General features: G+C 37.8%; 3 protein-coding genes across 3 annotated transcripts; 2 read left to right on the top strand and 1 right to left on the bottom strand.

Moving 5' to 3' along the window:
- The first annotated feature begins 763 nt into the window (after positions 1 to 763).
- LOC141439578 (uncharacterized) lies at positions 764 to 3304 on the top strand. Its single transcript, XM_074103867.1, has 2 exons — positions 764 to 1612; positions 1909 to 3304. The coding sequence occupies exons 1-2, from the start codon at positions 1148 to 1150 to the stop codon at positions 2548 to 2550; spliced, it is 1107 nt and encodes a 368-aa protein (XP_073959968.1). The 5' UTR covers positions 764 to 1147; the 3' UTR covers positions 2551 to 3304.
- Positions 3305 to 3654: 350 nt separating this feature from the next.
- Positions 3655 to 8221, bottom strand: pygo (pygopus family PHD finger). Its single transcript, XM_074103866.1, has 3 exons — positions 7950 to 8221; positions 6218 to 7694; positions 3655 to 6020 (listed from the first exon to the last, which is right to left on the bottom strand). The coding sequence occupies exons 2-3, from the start codon at positions 7576 to 7578 to the stop codon at positions 5900 to 5902; spliced, it is 1482 nt and encodes a 493-aa protein (XP_073959967.1). The 5' UTR covers positions 7579 to 7694; positions 7950 to 8221; the 3' UTR covers positions 3655 to 5899.
- Positions 8222 to 8352: 131 nt separating this feature from the next.
- On the top strand, positions 8353 to 12768 carry LOC141439891 (large ribosomal subunit protein uL2m-like). The gene is made up of 6 exons (XM_074104318.1): positions 8353 to 8693; positions 8773 to 8885; positions 8997 to 9132; positions 10918 to 10998; positions 11427 to 11558; positions 12184 to 12768. The coding sequence occupies exons 1-6, from the start codon at positions 8474 to 8476 to the stop codon at positions 12387 to 12389; spliced, it is 888 nt and encodes a 295-aa protein (XP_073960419.1). The 5' UTR covers positions 8353 to 8473; the 3' UTR covers positions 12390 to 12768.
- Positions 12769 to 12803: the final 35 nt, after the last annotated feature.

Raw genomic sequence — 12803 nt, 5'->3', positions numbered from 1 at the left:
CTTCAATATATAATAGGTTTGTTATAACCTTGAAACCTGATCGTGTTCAAACCCTTTCTCACAAATGCAAACACGACTATGATACGATTTTCCATCATGAAGTTCCAGTTCATATCTTCCGGCTCCATCATCACATCAGTTCGACAGTACCATTTTATTGTATTGTCATCAGAACTACATACAGCTGCCATTTTTCATTACGCTCCACCCTTGGAAGATGGTTAAATTAGTTACCTTAGATTCCATTACATAGTTAGTTACATACAGGTCGACCTATTAAAAAAACAATCACGTTTGTTGTATGGGAGCCCCCCTTAAATATTTATTATATTCTGTTTTTAGTATTTGTCGTTATAGTGGCCACAGTAATACACAATCTGTGAAAATTTCAAGTGTCTAACTATTGCGAACGACTCAAGATACAGACGGACGGACAGACAGACAGACAGACAGACAGCGGAGTGTCAGTAATAGGGTTCCGTTGGCACCCTTTGGGTACGGAACCCTAAAAACCGTTCACGGTTTTGTGTTAGTGCTGCACTCTGACGGCAGAAAATTGCAGTAATATTCCGAATATTCCCTAATCACGAAATATTCGAAAAATCCCGCTCTTTGGCGCTGTTTGAGATTTTAGTAAAAACACTCAAATCCAAATAATCAAAATTGTTGCCATTCAAAAATATAAAAACAAATTTAAGTTGCTCTTGCGGATGACACTCTATCCCGGCCTGTATAACGCAGACATGGAAATACCGGCCCTATTTTTTGTGTACACGCCCATAGAAACTGACAGGAGCTTCTATGGGCGTGTATACGAAAAACAGGGTCGGTATTTCCATCCCGGTATTATCCGGGCCGGGAAAAAGTGTCACCCGTTCTTGCTTACCCTGCTGTTATTTTTTATGGCGGAGAGTATCAAAAATTGATTTATTGCTCATTGTATTGGTCTTCTACTGAACTAATTAGAATTCGTCTAAGAACTTTTATTTCTCCATAGTGCTTACTTTATTACCTCGAATGTGTCGTAATTGTGTCGTAAACCATTCCTAATTAAAACTACTTGTCATATGTTAGTAATTAGTGATGTCAGTGTTTGTTTACTAATGACAATCTTTACCAAAAACTTGTTATTTCTTAAGACTTCGTTATGAATGTGCCCGAATCGGCTGGGGAGTCGTCTTCTAAACGACAAGAAAATGGCGACGCATCACCCACTCGCCCACTTAAAAAGGCGCGATTCGCGTGGCAAGTCAAAGGAAAATATCATCTGAAAAATGGTACACCCGAGCATAGCAAAACTTCGAGCGCAGTTGCCAGCGAACTAGATAGGGCTAGCTCGTCCTCGGATAATGAGATTGAATGCAATGGCGCAGCGGGCAACACGGAACAAAACTTGGAAAGACTGGGTGATTACTTATTAAAACCTAGCACAAGTTTATCCCCTGATAAGTTAAACTATCCAAGATATGCGAGCTCCTATGACAATAACAGCTCCAGCAATAGTATTTCTTCTTGTGGGAACAGTCAAGAGAACAGATCTATACCCATGTCAATGGTAGTGTCAGCTTCCTTCAGCGAGGACCAGTGCATAGCTCGGTGGCAAGCTCGACAGGTATTTTAATCTTGTATTTAATACATACTTAATGTGGAATTTATGGCATCAGCTTATCACTGAATTAAAAATGGTCATAAGTGGGAAACTATAGAAATTCGTTCTTGAAACAAATAAAAATTATGTATTGTTAGGCTGTGAAAAAAAAAGACTATATCATTTGTAAGATTTGTGATTTAGGAAATAACATCAAGAATATTATTTTTGGTTCTAATTTCATTGAAAATTAATATAAAGTACAGGAGACTTCGAGTTAAAAAAATATCCACTAAGTTGTTTATACCTTGACATTGCAGATGGCGAAAGGATTTGTGGACAACACAATAAACCGTGTCCTGGACTCGTGGATGGTGGCACCGCTGCCAACTGAGATGGACAACAACCGTTTCCTTGCTCTGGATGTTGCCGAATTCATAAACAATTTGCCAGGAGACAACAGTATTGAGAATGAAGGCATCCTAATGGCAATTTCAGCGCATGGTTTACAAAATACATCAAGTTCCAGTAGTAATGAAGATAGCCAGAATGATGAACAAGAACAACCTTGCAGCTACATGAGTGTGAAAGATGACGCCTTCCCATCCCCTCCCAGTAGTCCTATCCAGTCAGATGAACGAATGAGAAGGGAGCCAGTAGAACTTAAGCAAAATGATGATGATGCTTTGACAAATGAGCTGGATCTCTCATGGTATAGTGATACAGTTAAAAGAAATATGAACAGTGATGTCACACCCTTTACATTCTTTCCTGAGTCTTCCACCTCCTCATACCAATACTATACAGAGTCTGAACAACCACATTCGCCCAGTATTGATTATGATGCAGGTGAAAATGTTAATTCCAGTGGTGCTGATATTTTAACAAGCCATTTCTTGGATGCTGCTGTTTCTTTTGCGATACAAAACAAAGGACTGACTTCTGATTCTGGTTATGGTTAATTTATTTACAAAACCTTGTATTATCATACAACAGACTGGCAATTTAATACAATTTGTTATTGCTCTTCTGTCCTGTTATATTAATACTTTATAGACTGCATAAAGCTAATTAATTCCTTGATAGATTTTATTCCAGTTATTTATAAAGCTATATATTTTTAAACATGCAATTCAGTGTAAACAATACCAGAGGATGAAAGTGACAGATAAAGATATTAATGCTTTTTAAAAAATGTAAAAACTAAGTTTACCTATGTTTATACTGATAGATGTAAAGTAAGTAAGTTTAACCTTTGGTATGCCGTGGGACGGATCCTTCACAAGGCAGTCCGATGCTTTTAAATGCGAGTCTGATGTGAGTAAAAGGGATAACAGTCTAATTCGGCATACAAAAGGTAGATAAGTTCAAGTAAAAAGTACATGTTTACAAGACAACTGTTGCATTTCGATTATTGTGAATAATGATAATGATACACTAAAAAGTACAAAGGTTTCAAGCATATTGAAGCATATCAATTGTTTGACCCATCTTATATCAGGAAAGGTCTGGAATTTTAGATTTGTACAAATCATTATAACCAGGTTGGTTATTGAAACCTTTTCATTATGTGTTGAATTATGTACTTTTCTGTTATGATTATACCTACTAATCTACATTTCCCAGTTTTTTTTAGAAGACTAAATGTCTATACTAGTTTTAGTAAAAAATGTATGCCATACTGACAGTGAAGTCAATAAAGATACTCAGAGACTTTGAACGCATTATTTATATAAATACCTGTTAGGGAACTTGATTAAAATACATTCTCTCAATAACAATTTTATTATTGCTTGTTATTTATTATTCACATAATACAAAATAAACTATGCACAAGTTGACCATTGATTGTTCTATTAGACTTTTCAAAATATTATTTTTAACAGCTTCGGCAGGTCCGACACTTAATTTACATGAAAATAATATACAAAAGTGGTTGCAGTCTCCGTGGTCCGGTTGTGATGCTCACGGCGTTAAATCATTAGTATTTTATCATGGTCGAATCCTTACTCTACAGCTAAGTTAAAAGTAACAGTGTTTTTACAGAATAATTCATTATATTTGCATTATTTTATTCGCAGATTAACTATAATTATATATGTCATACATCATGAATCTCAATAGTTCACTTTATCTCGTTTGTATAATTTCGGTATTAAATTGAAACTGATTGTGGGCGATACGGGATTAATCTTGACTATTCTTAGATTCTGACAAGGGTCCGACATTAAAATACTTAATATCATCCAATCAGGTACACTTCCACTCACGAATTAAAATAAAACGACTGCTCAAGACAATACACAGGCTAGAACTCAGCTAAGCGCGTCAGGACACAGAAGCGAAAAATAGCAGCGGAACCAAAAAGGAGTACATATTCAATAAGTAAACTCATCATCCAATACAAAATTTACAAATTTCAGAGCAATCAAGATGCTTATATATATCTTTATCCTCTTGGACGGCACGAGGGCCACAATACGCGACCGGCGGCACACCGAGCGGTTTTCTTGATCTTTGAAATGTAATTATTATTTATCACCTTTCTAGTTTGTCCCCATTGGCATGTCGACATTAGGTATGTCCTATTTATGTCGCCGTAGTGCTGACTCATTTACATTTCTAGGTTTACAGTGCTAACTCGTACAAATGTCTAAGGAACGTGGACCAGTTCGCAAGTACACGACCTAGAAAATGTGAACAAGACAAGACTGTGGACGGGAAAAGCAAAGAAATTGACTGAATATAAGAATGTGGACGAGTCAGCATAGACCTTTGGGCGATACAGACATATTAAGGTGATAAAATAGGAATTTGGTCAAAGAATATACGAGTGTACAACCGAAGTTCCATAAGATTGTATATTTTTAAAGTTCTTGTAAGTATTATAAAAAAGGTAAAAAGTATTTTAAAAATTATCTGGTATTTTATTTACACAAACATAATATGGCTCAGAGTTAACAATGAGATGACAATATTGTACTTAGGATTTTTTATTTCATTGACATAAACATAAATTATATTAATATTGTAGCTGTTTTAATTGTTTATGTTGATGTTTAGACATTCTAAAAATCCAATATGTAATGTTTATATAAAAGTATAGCACCCAAGTATTTTACAGGTTAATAAGTTAACATGGAGGTTCAAAATTTTAAAAAATGTGGTAAATACAGTGAGTTCATGGCATTTTGAACAAAATATTGGGAAACAGTACATTTTGCCTATCTGAATCCCAAATTCCAATGTGATTTAAACATGAAATTTAATGATAGCGCCCAACAACTCGACAAAAATATAAAAATGTTGTGTAAAGGTACGTAAAAAGCAGGCACTATAAAATCGACGGCTAAACATACACAAAGTCACTGGCTCCAAGGCGTAGATCTTAGCAGACAGCATTATACTTATACATAATCACGTCAATTGTATAAATAAATAAACATAAACCTAAGGGCGGAGTCAGGACCGCGCCCGCGCCACCGGCGCATGAGCGGCTCACCACTTCAATGTGTGAACAATCTCACTCCCTATAACCTTTACACATATTTACAATCAAAATGCTGATTAAAAAAAAACCTATAAATGTTAAAAACTGACACTTAACACTCTTAATACTTACACATTAAGTTACATGCAAATCATATGCATAGACATAGTAAGTACAACGGTTTTTATTATTACATTTCTATCATAAAAGCAAAATATACAAGCGCGCCACTCCCCGTCCTTTTGAGCTAGCAACAGCGCGTGCAGCAGCTCTATCAGTGGTGGCTTAAATTATTGTGCATGTGTGATTCAACTCTTTGAATATACTTTGCAGCAGCTCCTCATATTTCAAGGCGGAAGTATGTTGACGCTAGTTTAAAAAAAGTATTTACAATACACAAAAATATTTACATTGACTCTAGCAACACAAGCGTAAACCTACGCCTAATTAAGAATTCCACTAACTAATTGTGCTGCCAAAAACCTCGTTTTTTAAAACATTCAATTGCTTTATTCGATATGCCTTACGCAATATCACTTCAGTGAAACCACCTCCATGAATATCAACTAGACACAATAGGATTGTCTGCAATTCGTCATTCACAATCATTTTCTGTTGCACGAGAAGCATGAACCAATTTATGTATTATTAAGATGATGACACGCATTTTCATTCCTTATTTACTTAATGCAAATCCAACTTGAGATCTTTCTTAGTGAGACAACTTCATCAGTTGTATGGGCAATGTCCATTTGGATGCAGTGAAATAAATACTTGTGATGAGTGTGAAGCGCTCAGGCGAGCGGCGGCGGAGCGCATCGCTAGGGCTTGAACTTGACCAGCGGTATGTTCTTCGAGTGGAGGCACTTGTCGCAAACCCACTCTGCATATACCTCTGCTGTCAACAGCTGGAATGCTGGCTCCGTTAGACCCGTACAGCCCCTGGAATTGTTTAACATTCATGTTAAAGTACAAACAGACAGTTGAGATTCTAGTAAATTAAAGCGTTTTTTTTTTCAAATTAAGTGAGAAACTTAAATTCCAAATAAAAAATCATGATTTCACAAAAATCAATCATAATAATATTCAAACAGTGTAGAACATAAATATTTAAAATTATTGAACAGTTGATGACTTACCTATGAAACCAAAAGTTGCATCCTGATTCACAAAGGATGGCCTGGTCATTGTCATGTACTTCTTTGTGACACACTCCGCAAGGGTAAATGGGAGGGGCATTTGGGTTCTGTGGGTTGAACACCATCGGCTGGTCTGGAGGGTAGATCTTTCCAGCACTCACTGGCATGGGCTTAGGGCCAAACATCCCCATATTTTGACCCATAGGCCCCACACCCTGGCCCCCTGGACCCCCCATCGCCATCCCGCTCATACCAGCTAAAGGACCACAATTCCCCATGTTTCCAGGACCAGGTCCCATTCCAAGGTTTCCGCTACCTCCCATGCCCATAGGACCTCCATGTCCCATATGGCCACCCGAATATGGCGGGCCTGGTCCCATTGACGACATCGGCCCATTTCCGCCCATCGGACCACCACCCATTCCTGATCCCATTGGGCTTCCATGCCTCATTGGGCCACAATGGCCGGGTCCCATACCACCACTTTGCATTGGGTTTGAAGACATTATAGAACTGCTGGGACCCATGGAGCCATTAGAGCAACTAGGACCCATGGGGCCATTCATTCGAGGTACATTAATGCCTGGCCCACCTCCACCCATGGGACCATTCATAGGGCCATTCATTGAGCCGGCTCCAAGAGGACTGTGCATGGGTGGCCCCATGGGGCTGTTGCTCATATGGCTGCCAGCCATTGAACCCATATTCATTGGGCTTCCCATAGGCGCAGAAGACATTGGTGACCCCATAGGCATTGAATTCATTGGACTCATGGGGCTGCCCATAGATCTGGATGCAGGGCCCATTCCTGGACCCATACTGTGATTACTCATGCCCATATTTGGCCCTCCCATTGGTGACATGCCACCCATATGTCCCATGGGACTCATGTTGCCCATTGGGCTGATACCTCGAGGTGGCATTTGCTGATTCATTGGGCTCATACTGTGGGGTAGAGGGCTCATGTGTCTCATCGGAGGACCACCCATACTGTGCATTGGTCCCATCATACCCATTGGACCATTTTGACTCATCATTGGCCCATTTTGGCTCATCATAGGCCCATTATGAGAAATGGTGGATGGTGAATCATCAAAAGGGTTAGATGCAACTATAGTATCGCCATATCCAGTCAGTGGAGGCGGCAGTAGGTCTTGTGCAGTGGGTGGGGGCTGAGGAGCATGAGTATTGTTGGTGTTTGATGTTTTTCTCCGCTTTTTTGGATTACTTGGTGCCGGGGCTGAGGGTGTGGGTGTTTCCATAGGAGGCTTGAAGTCCGGCGGGCCTAAGCCCGGCCCAGGCAGCCTGTAGGCGCCGGGCATGCCAGCCAGGTTGTGACTCATAATGACTCTATTCAGCATCCACTCTGATAACCATTATGAACATTTGTCGAAGTAGAGTACGCACTCACACGTAAAGACTTCGCATGGTCACTAGAAAGCGCAATACCGTGCCGGAACAATGATTGTGTCTGTTTCTGGAATAATAAAAAGCAATGGTCAATATTCACACACACATGTGTTTGAACTTATTTTTGAATTAAAAGACTTTCTACAGCAGTAACAAACGTTAAATATGATCTCAAATACCTAAGATAGGCAAGTGGCAGTACGAACAATATCTATTCGTAACCTGCGATATTACACCGTGCAACATCTACAATAATGAAATGCATTTTGACCGAACAGTCATCAGAGGTCATGATGAATTAAAAATAAAGCAAATTACTCACAGCATTATCAATTTGGCATCGGAATTACTGATTATTTTTTTTTGTCCTCTTCGAAGACCCCAAGGCAGGCGTGCAACATATGACAAAATACCAAATTTAGACCACCTTCCACATAAAGATATTGGCTTTTAGCGATTGTCCTTTCGATGGCTATTGTTTAAATACACGTGTAACACAGTTATAACAACTATTAATTATCCATTGATAGCTTTTTTTATTTACGACTCTCAATAATCCAAACAACACACGCCACATTCACGAAGTATTTTTATCAGAAAATTGCCGCTAGAGGGCGTAGTTACGTAATGGATACGTTCACGAAGAATAAGTGTGGTGTGGTGATGATCGCATTCATTATTTCAGCTTTTTTAACTATGACTAAAACATTGCCAACACTGGTTATTGTCAGTGTCAAACTGACTGGGACTCAATTTTAGGTTATGTTGTATTAAACGAAGGAAAGAAAAGAAAAGAGAAATATCCTTTCCTTAGAAATACTGAAATAACAGCCCTATTTAACCGCCATGGCGTTAAATAGGCTATTCACTGGATTATCTATATCATCTACTGTTCTCGGGAGAAGAACAATTTATACTGGCGTAGTTAATTTTGCAAGTAAACCCGCTTTAGTCAAACCAAAACCAGGATTCGGGAAAGCGTATCGACGTATCGTTCATTTTCCAGAGGAATACACCGTAAAACCTTTAGAAGTGACTAATCTTGCTGGCAGAGACCCTGAAACTGGTTAGTTTAACCTTTCAATCCTTCATTTTCCTGCATTTAAGCACATGAAATCCAAAATATATATTTTTTTTGCTATCAGGTCGTGTTGTGGCTAAAGGGATAGGAGGTGGCATAAAACACAAATATCACTGGGTTGCGTGGATCAGGGATGGACCCACTGAAGGTCCACCACAAGAAGAAAAGGTTATACAGGTCTGTTAGTAGTAGTAAGAATATCAAATATAAGTAAAAATATATGAAACATTTTATTATTAAATTGTTGTGTTATATGACACAGCATATTAATTACCATATTTATAACAGATAATAGAAGATGGATGTAGAACAGCAAATGTTGCATTAGTGGCTGTTGGGGACAAGCTCAAATACATCCTAGCTACAGAGAACATGAAGGCTGGTGACATATTGAAGACATCTCGACATCTTCCAAGGATACCAGGTAAAGACCAGAAAATATTTGGCTTGTCAGGGTAAAATTCATAAATAACTTCATTAATAAACCAGCACAAGGTTCAACTGGGTGCGCCAAAGTTGGCATAATTTGTCAACCCGCATTATTGGAACTCCGAAAATGTTTGTCATACAATTTTCTGTCATAATACTCACTATTAATACTTAGTCACTATTACTACCGATCATAACTAAGAAACATTTGAAACCATAATGGCAGTTGTCATAAATATCTCTTGTACTCCTTTTTTTTGTCATACTTTTTTTATGCATATTGTTTTGTGCTCATAAAACTTCATTATCATATATTTTTAAAGCAGACTTATTTGTAGCTATAAACTTCACTGTCATACAGCGTTGCTTTCGTTTAGTGAAAAAAAAAATGTGATAAAATAAGTATTTTGATGACAACACTATCAATGGGCGAAGCAATCACCATCTGTTAGATGTTATATTACTGCAGACATTATTTAACCACAATAAATGTAAGTAACAAAGAAAAAACAATTTGTCAGCAAATCAATTTTATATGAATTTTACCCTCAATCGTCTTATAAGTTTTTGTAGATGTCAGAAATGTAGGTTAGGTTAAGTTAAAACTGCAACTCCCTCAAAACCATACTGCTACCAGTAAAGTGGGTTAGGTTAGGTGAGAACTGCAACCCCTACTAACCAAACTACTGCCATTAATATAGGTTAGGTTAGGTTAGAACTGCAACCACTACAGGACCAAACTGCCACTAGTAAAGTAGGATAATCACAATTTAAGAAAATAATCTCATCAATATCATCATATGGGACTATTTATATTCGTTTATGTCTCCTCCATATTGATAATAATATATAAAAACTTTCACTCCAGTTCCAACATCGCATTAACGTAAAATAAATGTAAAAAAACTGTATTGATGTTTAAATGTTATGATTAACAAGTTAATTGAATTTGATGATTATGAATGAAAGAAATATGAAAACCAGCATTATTAGTACAAACATAATCTTAGTGACAACGTTATGAATTACGATATTCTGATAAGTGACCATTATGACCTCAGTTGGTAGTAGTACAAATTTATGACAAATAAAATTATGAAGTTAAAAATTCGGAAGAGTGATGATTCTGGCTACAAATCGGTAGCAGGAAAAAAAATCGGAGGATCGATTTTATGCGAGTCAATATGGACCCGGTTCAACTATATAGGCTACAACTGCTGGTTCAATTTTATAGTGTCATCCTGTCCATCTGTCTGTATGTCACAGGCATTTTACTCAAAAACTACAATGAGTGATGAGTGATAGGTTAATACAGATAACAAGGCCAATCAACTATTTTACCGACACTGGGCGTCTCCTGAGTTACCAAAATTGTCTGGCGTTACCAAAAAATCGTACTTCCAACAAGATATTTCACGGTTTAATAGCTTAAACTTACGTAGGATGGCATGTATTCATGTACACCATCTACTAAATTACAGAAAAAAAAAGTTTACTTACAAAAATCTGCAATTGTTTGAAAAATGTCGCAGGCAGATTAGTGTCGGTAAAAAAGTTGATTGGCCCAACAGGGTTTCACATTCAGCTCCCCAGTATGAAGTGTACAATAATAAAATGTTACATGTCATGATACTGCAGTGCCGTAATCAACAATGTTAGGAGAGTGTTACAATTAAAATATCTTTGTGTTTATCCAGCCACGAAATCTCAAATTTGCTATTTTTTGCAGTAACATTGATGAATTCTTGAACAGGATGAAATAAGTATCCTTGTGTTCCAGTTCGTGCAAATGAAGGTGATGCCTATGTGCTAGGAGCACTGCCTACTGGCACATTTGTGCACTGCGTTGAGAAAGAACCTGGTATGTTTAAATTATCTAGTCTGTGGTGAAAATACAAGTAGGAAAAAAAATAAACCTATAATAAAATAAATGTAATAACAAATGTGTTCCTTTAAAAAGAGTGCAATGCAAAAAACTGATTTGAAATTGATAATGTAGAAATAGAGTAGGCTCGTTTTATACTCTCGTTGTACAATCTACTATTAAATACTACATGACCCAAAATAAATTATGATCTTTTATTCCAATTGCTGCTTATTTTGTTCTTGCAAGACACATAAGGCCCCATACACACTATGCGACTAAGCGCGCAGTTTTAGAGCGCCGTCTCTTTCTCGAGCGATACTTTGAAGATGGATGGCGCGCTAAATAATAAATATCAAAGTTCTTGTTATTTATACTTAATTTTTCTATTAGTTAGTTTTGCATCGTTTTTTATGTGACGGCAGGTAAAGGCGGTCTCTATATCCACGCGGCCGGTACGTACGGCACGATACTGAGGAAGCAAGACGACCGTATCGTTGTCCAGATGCCGTCCAAGAGATTGTTCAGCTTCGACCAACACTGCATGGCCGTTGTTGGTGAGTATTTAATGCTTTGTACGTACTATACTCAGCCGCTATAGCCATGGTGGTTGACTGGTTTGACTTATGGTCTCTCAAGCAGAGGATTGTGGGTTCAAACCCCGGCTCACACCTCTGAGTTTTTCGAAATTCATGTGCGGAATTACATTTGAAATTTACCTAAACCTGCACATGCAAAGCAATTCAATGGTGTGTGGTAGGTTCCAATCCGCACTGGGCCCGCGTGGGAACTATGTCCCAAGCCCTCTCATTCTGAGAGGAGGCCTGTGCCCAGCAGTGGGACGTATATAGGCTGGAAAATGATGATGATGATGACTATACTAAGTGAAAAGAAAGTGCAAACCAGATCTTCATGTTTTATAGTTTCTGAGTTACCCATACTGACCCTTCTAAATAGGCTACCCTGTATATTTGCCGGTCTGTAAGATGGCTAACCAATTAATAATAAATGAATAAAATTCTTTTTCAAGACTGTAGGTCATGTCCAACGGGCACTAGAAATAGACTCATATGTATCAGATATTAATGCACGCTTTGTTATATCGGATAATGGTGCTGATGGCTGTACCTATATTCCCTTCTTCAACAACTATATTTTAAAACCTTTTAATTCTGTTCAAAGGTCGCCTGTCAAACATAGAGCACGGCAGCACCCCTATCGGGTCGCCCCAACGTAACCGCTGGCTCGGCAACCGCCCTCGCTCGGGGCTCTGGCACCGCAAAGATGGCCGCCACGGACGCAAGATCAAACCACCGAAGCCAGTCAAGGAAATATACCACCCGAAGAAAGCGAAACCAGTCGCCATACAATTGTCCATGAAACCTTAAGTTAATGTGAGCTTGAAGAGGATTCTCAGTTGTTTTAAATAGTAAACACAATTGTACCCTAAATTTTACTTGATTTTATAATCGTGTATCCCAACATAAGTTGCTAAAAATGTCGTTATACCTATATGCATTGTGATCGGGTCCGCATATACCTAGAGGTTGACTTAGTGGAATAATTTTGAATACAAGTGTTTTTGCTGACTACTATTTATTGACTTGCATAGTTAACTACTTATATAAACTAAATATCCATACCAAATTTCAATACTTTAGTGGCAAGAAGTGTCATTTTTTAAAGTTAAAATCGCATTTACTATTTAAAGCAAGTAAGGATGTGATCTTTGTAATATAATGTATTAGTAAAATAAAAGTTTTAGATGCTTTAAAATTTATATTTATTTTATTATACATTAT

Source organism: Choristoneura fumiferana, chromosome 21 (assembly GCF_025370935.1).
Source record: "Choristoneura fumiferana chromosome 21, NRCan_CFum_1, whole genome shotgun sequence".
Lineage (NCBI taxonomy): Eukaryota > Metazoa > Arthropoda > Insecta > Lepidoptera > Tortricidae > Choristoneura > Choristoneura fumiferana.
Note: the sequence above shows the minus strand (reverse complement) of the source record. Positions and strands in the feature narration are given on the sequence as shown.